Raw genomic sequence first — 10,544 nt, 5'->3', positions numbered from 1 at the left:
TTGGGGGGGGGGGGGGGGGTCCCCATATCAGCGGATTAATCACACATGCCAATAGATATTGATCCTTCTGAATGAAAATTAGAAATGTGTGTGCGCATTTCACCTTGCCCTTGTGTGTCTCCTGCAACCAGCGGCGCAGGCGAATCAGACAGCTCTCCTGAAGGGGTGTGAGGTCACCCAGATAACGTTTGATGTAGTCTGCATCCAGTTTATCTAAACATAGACTGAAACAAATTACATCTAGCACATCTTAAATAAACAATGTTTATATGAAACGTTAAAGGTATAGTTCACCAAAAAATTCAGTCATTAATTACTCAACCGTCGTTCCAAACCTGCAAGACCTTTGTTCATTTTTGGAACACAAATTAAGTTGTTGTTTATGAAATCTGATCGCTTTCTGACCCTGCATAGACGGCAACGGAACTACCACGGTCAAGGCCCAGAAATGTAGTAAGGACATCATTAAAATAGTCTATATGATATCAGTGGTTCAACCTTAAATTTATGAAGCTACAAGAATACTTTTTCTGCGCAAAGAAAACAAAAATAACGACTTCCTTCAATGTTTTCTTCTCTTCCGGGAAGAAATCATTGTGCCATTCACGAGAGTACCACGACGGAAGCGTGTACATTCCTCTGCTTGTAAACAAGGTGCAGCACATGCGTGATTCTACATTAGAACACCGGCTCCTGTATCAGCAGCACCACACGCATGCATCGCAGTACTCTTGTGAATGTGCAGTGGAGATTGACACGGAAGAGAAGAATTGTTGAATAAAGTCAACACACAAAAAGTATTCTTGTAGCTTCATAACATTACGGTTAAACCACTAATGTCATATGGACTATTTTAACAACGTCCTTACTACATTTCTGGGCCTTGAATGTACTAGTTCTATTGCTGTCTATGCAGGGTCAGAAAGCTCTCAGATTTGATAAAAAATATCTTAATTTGTGTTGCGAAGATGAACGAAGGTCTTACTGGTTGAGTAATTAAGGAAATGCTTGGATAAACTATCCCTTTAAGCTGAACAAATGTTCCCAAACAAACTCTAAATTAAAGTTTTTTTAATGCTAAGTTTTAATAAACAGAAACATGCTATATTTGTGGTATAATTTTGAGGCAAAGTACAAAAGGGAAGGCAAAAAGAATACAATGTTCTAATATCATGTAGAAAAGGTCAGAGTGGCAACAGTGTTGGTACTAACCGTCTGGACTGGCTACAAGGGCGTCATTCAGGCTGCCCAGAGGACTGCTGCCCTCTTTACACACTTGAATCTCATTCATGCTCTCAGGAGGGGCTTCAATGGTGATTGTGGGAGTGATAGGCAATGCAGGGATAACAACTGGCACCATGGGCTTTGTGGGTGATGGTGGGCAAGGGCTCCACCGAGGTACGCAAGTTACACCTTCTTCCTCTAGCTCCCTCAGGTAGTATTCAATAATCTCCTTACCCTATAGAGAAATAAGAACACATCACTCACTTTTCACTACTTCCTTTTTTTTTTTAGATGATAAATACACATGCATTAAAGACGTCACAAAAAAGACGCAAGTTTATGGGAGACAACAGACTTTCTGTGAAATACAATACACAAACGGTCTTCGTAATTCGGAGGAAAAAACACTAACATAACATCTCTCCATTAAAGACGTGACAGTTCTGAAATTGGAATTTATCTGATTACTGAAACATGCATAAAATATTTAAAAGAAAAAAAAAAACTAAGAGAGACCTCTTGTGAGTTTTTAAATTCTGACCTTTCAGTTAATTGACTTAAAACTGAAACTGTAATGCAAATTGTTATGGATTATTTATAGCATGCGATTAAATAGCATGTGTTCTCGCCATCTCTCATGCTGTTAATTGTAACCAGTGTAACACCAGCATTAAAATACCTCTACACCAGTCTACAGCAGAGACAGTTATAACCTAAAAGTTATAGTTTTTAAGTTATAACCTAAAAACTGTTTAGGGCTGCACCCTAATAGTCAACTAAACGTTAAGTTGACTAAAATTTTATTAGTTGGTTATTCACAGAAAAAACTGTCCATGACAGATAGATTGTTAACTGCTGGTACTTGAGGATCAGCAGTTAACAATATAACTGCTGGTCATATTTACCAGCAGTTAAATATGCTGGTATATATCTAGTAATTATATGCTAGATATAATTACATTATATCTAGCAAAAAATTGCATCATTCATTGACCTCAAATATGGCTTATCATTGAAACATTTAAGTAGTAGCAACTTTACACGGCCATTTGCTCTAATGTTACACTAGATAAATGTGCTTTATTAGGTACATATCCAAGTGTTTGGGCAGAGTGTGGAAGGTGTTAGCACTCTTACTGCATGACATGGAGGCACCGGCGCAATCACTGGCATTTTTTCCTAATAACAGTGGAAAAAACTTTAAATATGCTGTCATTTTTGCTCATACAGATAAGAGTAATAAATAATTCAAAACGGTCAAGGGATTTATTTTACTTTTATACACTCACAATATCAAGATGATCTTGAAATGTCTACTTTAAAATTAACCAAATTAAAGGGGTCATGAACTGAGAAACCAAAATTCCCTTGATCTTTTGACATAAGAGGTCATTGTACTATAAAAATTTCAGAACTCGAAACTTTCTCGTTAGTCTAAAAACAGCTTATACTGAAGCCAGTCTGCCTAAATGACAGCTTGTGGAATGTACCACTCTATGATGTAATAGTGTGGCTAAACACCACCTCCGCAGAAGAAGATCAACGCCTGCTTCTACATCACTGCCTGTTTAGCCCTGCCCACCGATTCACGCATGTAGTGTGTTTACGAGAGAGGTGAACACAGGTCTACGCTGAAACCAAACAATAAAGATGGCTCTGATGACAAGAAGTGTCTTTCAGTGCCAAGTTGTAGAAAAACAATCTTTGCATTGCCTTCCTTCTGATCCCAACGTTAGAAAAGAGTTGATGAAGTTCCAGGCCACGTCAGTAAGAACTTGGTCCTACAGTATGTTTACTTAATTTTACTGCGGATTCGTTTACAAACAAGGCACAATTTGATGCAGGATATTCAGAAAGATGATAAAGACGATGCTGTGCCGACTATATTGGATCCGTCGCAACACAAAAGCTTTTACGTGATCACTATTGCTTTGTCTGTTAAACAGATTGTTTAAACCTCATGGCCCTGACAGAGACATGGATCAAACCAGAGGATACTGCTACTCCTGCAGCACCCTCCAATAATTTCTCATTTTCCCACACTCCCCGTCTAACTGGAAGAGGTGGAGGTACTGGTCTGCTTATCTCTAATGATTGGAAATGTATTCCTTTACCTTCTCTGGGTATTAGCATGTCCTTTGAATCACATTCAGTCACTATTACTCACCCTCTTAACATCCATTTTGTAGTCGTTTATAGACCCCCAGGACCACAAGGTAACTTCTTGGATGAATTAGATGTGCTGCTTTCAACCTTTCCTGAGGATGGTACTCCCCCCTAGTTATGCTCGGAGACTTCAACATTCACCTAGATAAACCTCAGGTTGCAGACTTCCACACTCTGCTTTCCTCTTTTGATCTCAAGAGAGTGTTAACTATGGCTACTCACAAATCAGGCAACCAACTGGACCTTATTTACACACGACACTGCTCCACTGATCATGTACTGATTACTCCACTGCACACCTCGGATCACTTCCTCCTCACTCTTAACCTCAACATGGTTCCTGACACAACACATACCCCTCCACATGTCATCTTTCGACGTTACCTACGCTCACTCTTACCCTCCCGGCTATCTGCTATGGTTTTATCTTCGCATCTTCCCCCTAAACAGTTAGCATCTCTTGATGCTAAAAGTGCTACTGATACTTTCTGCTCCACTCTTACATCTTGTTTAGACAGTGTCTGCCGCCCCTTGTCTTCCAGGTCAGGCCGTACCACCCCTTCTCCCCCTTGGCTGTCTGATGTTCTCCACGAGCATCGTTCTAAGCTCAGGGATGCTGAAAGGTTGTGGCGCAAATCAAAAAATACTACTGACCTTAATGTGTATCAGTCACTCCTCTCTTCCTTCTCTGCTAATGTCTCCACTGCTAAAAGGACATACTATCATAAAGTTAACAATTTGTCTAGCTCTCACATGCTCTTTAAAACATTTTCCTCCCTCCTTTGTCCTCCTCCTCCACCTCCTTCATCAACTTCAACAGCTGACGACTTTGCCACATTCTTCACTAATAAAATGAAAACCATCAGTGCACAATTTTCCATACCACAATCTGTCAAGCACATCTTACCAGCAAACATACACTCGTTCACATCCTTCTCTTCACTCTCCGAGGCAGAAGTCTCCAAACTCATCCTTTCTAATCATCCTACTACTTGTTCGCTTGATCCTATTCCATCTCATCTCCTTCAAGCCATTTCTCCTGCAGTTGTACCCGCACTCACTCACATCATTAACACATCCCTTCACACTGATGTTTTTCCCTCAGCATTTAGACAGGCTCATTCAACCGAGACTGCTTTGCTCTCAGTTGTTGAAGCCCTAAGACTGGCAAGAGCGGATTCCAAATCTTCAATAATTATCTTGCTGGATCTGTCCGCTGCTTTTGACACGGTTAACCACCAGATCATCCTGTCAACCCTATTAGCAAAGGGCATCTCAGGAACCACACTCCAGTGGTTTGGGAGTCTCATCTCTCAGATAGGTCCTTCAAGATATCTTGGAGAGGTGAGGTGTCCAAGTCACAACATCTAACTACTGAGGTGCCTCAGGGCTCAGTTCTTGGACCACTTCTCTTCTCTGTCTACATGGCATCACTAGGTTCTGTCATTCAGAAACATGGCTTTTCATATCACTGCTATGCTAATGACAATCAACTCTACCTCTCATTCCAACTTGATGATCCGACGATAGCTGCTCGCATCTCAGCTTGTCTAACAGACATTTCTTGCTGGATGAAGGACCATCACCTTCAACTCAACCCAGGTCTTCCAGCCAGTTCTATCAAACCTTTACAATTAATCCAGAACGGGGCAGCAAGATTAATTTTTAACGAGCTGAAAAGAATGCACGTCACATCTCTGTTTATCAGTTTGCACTAGCTACCAATAGCTGCTCGCATAAAATTCAAGGCATTAATGTTTGCCTACAAAACCACCACTGGCTCTGCACCCCATTACCTAAATTCATTACTTCAGACTTATGTGCCCTCTAGAATCTTGCGTTCTGCACGTGAACGGCACTTTTTTGTGCCATCCCAAAGAGGCACAAAATCACTTTCTCTGACTTTTAAATTAAATGTTCCCTCCTGGTGGAATGACCTGCCCAACTCAGTCCGAGCAGTATAAGCATTCTTCAAGAATCGGCTAAAAACACATCTCTTCCATCTTTATTTGACCCTCTAACTCTAGCACTCTCTATTCTAATTCTATTCTTTATAAAAATAAAAACAACTTGCCCCTTTTAGACTTGCACTCTATTTATTTACTAACTTGTTTTAAAATTTAAAAAAACGAACACTTGCTTCTCTAATCTTTTTGCATTCTATATATTTGTTTTCTTTTTATTTATTATACAATTATAATTCTGACTTTCTGACTTCTGATTAACAAAAGCAAAAAAGGCCTCTAACTGGCTTGCGCTATTCTTTTTCTATTCTATCTGTTTTTTTTAATTTATTACATGATTTAAAAAAAAAACTTGCTACATGTACTGCATTACGCTAAGACTTGTTATAGCACTTGCACATCATTGCTCTTGTTGATTTTGATTGCTTCCATTGTCCTCATTTGTAAGTCGCTTTGGATAAAAGCGTCTGTTAAATGTCTAAATGTAAAAAAAATGTTGTTTTATGCTGCATTCCAGACATTTGAATTTTTCCCAACTCTTTCTGTCAGGTAATCAGAGGCGGAGAACACGGATGTAAGTATAGATGGTTTCAACGGCAACAACATAAACAAATGTTACTGTGAATGCATGCTTTTGTGGCCAAAACTTAAAGATGCAATAGGTGATTGTCTTCAGAAACATTTTTTGTTATGCTGATTGAAAGTCTCTTCACATCCCAATAGCAATCATTACGTTAAGTGGTCTAAATATATTTATCTGTATTTATAAAATTTATATAAGGCGTAGGACCAAGAAATTAGCATACGCACAGACAGGATACGTCAATAGTGTGTTCACGCACGCTGCGCAGACAGAGCGAAAATGGCAGACAAACATCAACAACCCGATCGTCCTTCCTGGTATTGTAGTACATTTACTAACTGTAATTTATAAGGTTTCTCACCGGTGACACATGATGTAGCCCAGTGGTTCTCAATTCCAGTCCTCGCTCTGCATATTTTACATGTCTCGCTTAGTTAACACACCTGATTCAGATAACCAGCTCGATAGAAGTGAGCTACATGCATGAACTGTGTTCCGATTGACATGCTCCCTACTCCCTGAGCAGGGGAAAACCATCGAAGTTTACTTCACTTCAGAACATTCATTCACGGATTTGCGCTGCGCAGCGCAGCGTCTTCACACACAGACACAATTTGATAGAGAAGTGTGAAGTGTGACATAATATATCTCTGTAAATAAATACTATTTAAAATTACGTCTCGCACACTTTAATGCCCTTTGTATGGAACAAATACGCTCGCTTCGAACTGGAATCATGGCAGAATATCCTGTGATGTCCACTTTGCAGGGCACTTATGGTCGAATAGAACAAACGTCACACGTGATAAGAAATACATATGAAATGTGCAGAGCGGGGGACACTGGAATTGGGAACCGCTGATGTAGTCTATTGTAGTAATGTTGTCTCTGGTATTCTGGTCTGTGAGTGTATATGCGTTCAGGGGGCGTGGCTTTGGAAGGTGATTGCAGGGAGGGTGGGATGTTCTCTTTCAGTGCTATCTGGCTTAAGTTAGCATTTTTCAAGATCTCCTACTGCACCTTTAACTTCCAGTTGACTTCCAATAAACAACAACAGAGTTCCTCTAGAGTAGATTATTTCTCACAAGTAAAATATATAACAAGTTACATTAAAATTAAAACTATGTACCATTTCACATTTACAACTCTGCTCTGCGTGTTTGCTGCGTAAATCAGATGGGCTGCTTGAAATGCAAATTCATTCTCTGCCAGCAGGAGGTGCTTTTGAAGCAGCACAGAGATGTTTCCCCGGTAATGGCATTACACAAAGCAGCATACACAAAGCAGCGCTGAGCTCACAAACGCTGCTTTACAGGCAAGACTAAATGAAAATGACATTGAAATCTTTCTGAAGAAAGTCAGTTTCCTTCAGAGATACAGTGATATAAAAACACTCAGGCCACATTTTGATTTTGAAACGTGCAGTGATCATGTTTATTCAACAAAGTCAAACCTTTTGGAAAATCTATTTTTGGTCAGGTGGGCAGCCACAAATAGATAAATGTATGGGGAACACTTCCCACAGCACAACAACCTGAGCCCAACGTCAGTCTACTCATCACCTTAACTTTAACTGCGTTTGTAGTCTGCGCCATAGCCAGACTGATAAACAAACAGACCGAAGTTAACTTCGGGCCAGGCGCGTGCACGCGATGAAACTGTCCAGAAACTTGTGTTTATTCACAGAAATGCCAGTGGACAACAAACAAAGATTGTGCTCAGGTGAGTTCAATGTAAATAGAGTTCTGGATAGAACACTTAGCTTTCTCGATAACGGTTCTTTCTTTGTCTATTGCAGGAGCGCGGAGAGAATAATCCAAACAGGTTGGAAGAAACGGATGAAGTAGGAGAGGACAATCATCAGGTAAGTTTTTCCACAGGGTAAGTAGCCAGCTAAGTGTCACAATGGTAATCACTAGACCAGACAAGGAAGTGAGGACATGAAGCCAGTTTTATACGTGCGTTGATTTGGGAGTAACAGGTGCAAACAGTCAATAATCAGGGGATTGTGATCGTGCGGGAGCGGTGATTGGATCTGGCAGCATGGGTGACGTTGTGGCACTTACATAAAAATAACGTCTGGAACGATGCTTAAAGTCATACATCTAACCTGTGAACTTGGGGCAGATCGATGAACCCCGACTTCAGTGAGACGCATCATTTGACATCACTGCTTCAAATTAAAAAATATTAGACATCAAGTTTATAAAATGATACTTTCATTTTTGCCTTTTTTCTGTTTTTGCCATAATTGACACAAAAACACAAAATGCTCTTGTGTCATGGCGACATCATGAGGTCAATATGTTAAGGTGACGTGATTGACTGGAACTCACCAAGGTTTCAAGTGGGACATTTCAACTCGGATGTTCCCACTTCCGATCTCGTCTGGAATGCGGCATTATATTCAGGGTCTGCCACAGGAGCTGCTGAAACAGTTCTACTCCGCCATCATTGAATCCATCCTCTGCACTTCAATAACTGTCTGGTTCAGCTCAGCTACTAAAATCTGACCTCAGAAGACTACAGAGGGTAGTCCGGACTGCTGAGCGAATCATTGGTACAACCCTCCCTTCTCTCCAAGAACGGCACTTATCCAGAGTGAGCAAAAGGGCTGGCAAAATCACTCTGGACCCCTCACATCCAGCACATTCCCTCTTTGAACTGTTGCCATCTGGTTGACGCTACAGAGCACTGAGCACCAGAACGACCAAACACAGGAACAGTTTCTTCCCTCAGGCCATCCATCTTATGAACACTTAACAATAACTGTGGAACACGCACTATTTATTCACTCATACACTTATTTATCTAACACTCACCAAGGTTTCAAGATAATGTGTTGTCCTGATTCAGTATTTGCAGTCAGATAAGGTGTTGTCGGCCTATAGCCTATGTCAGTGTCATTATTCTAAAGTCTCTCTCAATTCAGAAAAACAAACCTCCCTGTCCTGGACACTTAAGACTTAGTCTACACCTCAAATTTGCACATAATATTCAGTACCTGTACATACAAAAACTGTCTATTGTAATATACCTGCACATACAACTGTCAATTTATATATTTTTATTCCTTCCTTATGTAACGAATCAGCTCATGGGAAATATGAATAATTAATCATAACTAGTTATAATTAATTATGAATATTTTAGATCCGCTGTAGATATGTAGCTGACCTCTCAGGGTCAACTGTCTTATCAATTCTAAGAACGTTAATTTCCTGGTTAAGGGAAATAACTTCCTTACTGTACAATTCTACAAAAGCTTGTAGCATACAACTGCATGATTAAGTGACTCCAGTTTATGAGCAAACAATGAACCACGTCAAGTGTGATACAAGTAAGGTTTTATTAACCACAAACACTTAAACGAGTCAACATACTACATAAACACATACACTGGTCTAACATCCTACATAAACACATAAACTGCTCGAACATACACATCCACACACACACACACACAGTTTGTATAGGAAAGGGTTAAAAGCTTAACGCAGTAAAGAGAAGAGAAATAAGAATATGAAGTTATAGAACCATTTGCATATTCAGCAGATCTGCCCGAGGGAAACATCAGATTCTTAGTTCAAACACTATATACTATAGCCCCCCCCCCCCCAAAAAAAAATCCTTAGGGGGAATCTTGGAGATAGTCGTGACGTGGAGAGGCTCAGGCATGGCGGCCATCTGGGCCGGGGACTCAGCCGTGGCGGCCATCTTGGCCGGGGACTCAGCCGTGGCGGCCATCTTGGCCGGGGACTCAGCCGTGGCGGCCATCTTGGCCGGGGACTCAGCCGTGGCGGCCATCTTGGCCGGGGACTCAGCCGTGGCGGCCATCTTGGCCGGGGACTCAGCCGGTGCGGCCATCTTGGCCGGGGACTCAGCCGTGGCGGCCATCTTGGCCGGGGACTCAGGCTTAACATGAGCAGACTCTGAAATGGTGGCCATGTCATGACGAAACTCTGGAAGATCAGCTGAGACATGATGAGACTCTAGAAGGGCGGCCATTTTGTGGAGAGAGTTCTGTGTGGCGGCCATCTTGCAACGAAGCTCTTCAATGGCAGCCATATTGTGAAGAATTTCCTGAGTGACTGGCATGATGTGAGCAGGCTCTGGTTTGGCAGACGTCACGTGAGCAGGCCCTGGGGTAGAAGACATGACGTTAGCAGACTCTGGCTTGGCAGACAGGATGTGATCAGGCTTTGACTTGGTAGACATGACATGAGTAAACTTTGACTTAACTGGCATGATTTGAGCAGGTCCTGGAGTAGCAGGCATGACATGAGCAGGCTGTGGCTTGGCAGACATGATGTGTGCCGGCTTTGGCATAGCAGGCATGACGTTAGCAGGCTTTGGCGTAGCAGACATGACGTGAGCAGGCTGTGGCTTGGCAGGCATGACGTGAGGAAACTTTTGGGAAGTGTCAGGTTCCTTCTCCATGACACCCACAGTGAAAACAGATCCACTCAACTGCAGAGCAAAGTATATGTATTTTTCAAGAGTTCATTGAGGGGTATTGCGTGGCATTAAACGAGATAAATGTTGTCCCAAACCATAACGAAAAATGTCTTTCAGGAAAGTGTCATGAAAGTCCACCAAATGACACA

At 41.5% G+C, this 10,544-nt stretch overlaps 1 protein-coding gene across 2 annotated transcripts in view; it reads right to left on the bottom strand.

Moving 5' to 3' along the window:
• LOC107567927 (SEC14-like protein 1) overlaps positions 1-10,544 on the bottom strand; it is a 121,778-nt gene that overhangs the window by 26,467 nt on the left and 84,767 nt on the right. For both annotated transcript variants that reach the window (XM_016253729.1, XM_016253730.1), the window contains exons 6-7: positions 1,213-1,459; positions 104-213 (exon numbers count right to left, since the gene is read on the bottom strand). In XM_016253729.1, the coding sequence (XP_016109215.1) occupies positions 104-213; positions 1,213-1,459 (357 nt within the window). The remainder of the gene's footprint in view (positions 1-103; positions 214-1,212; positions 1,460-10,544) is intronic.

The sequence above is a fragment of the Sinocyclocheilus grahami genome, unplaced genomic scaffold, assembly GCF_001515645.1.
Source record: "Sinocyclocheilus grahami isolate Dianchi unplaced genomic scaffold, SAMN03320097.WGS_v1.1 scaffold1198.1, whole genome shotgun sequence".
Classification (NCBI taxonomy): Eukaryota; Metazoa; Chordata; class Actinopteri; order Cypriniformes; family Cyprinidae; genus Sinocyclocheilus; species Sinocyclocheilus grahami.
This window is presented reverse-complemented; position numbering and strand designations above follow the sequence as displayed.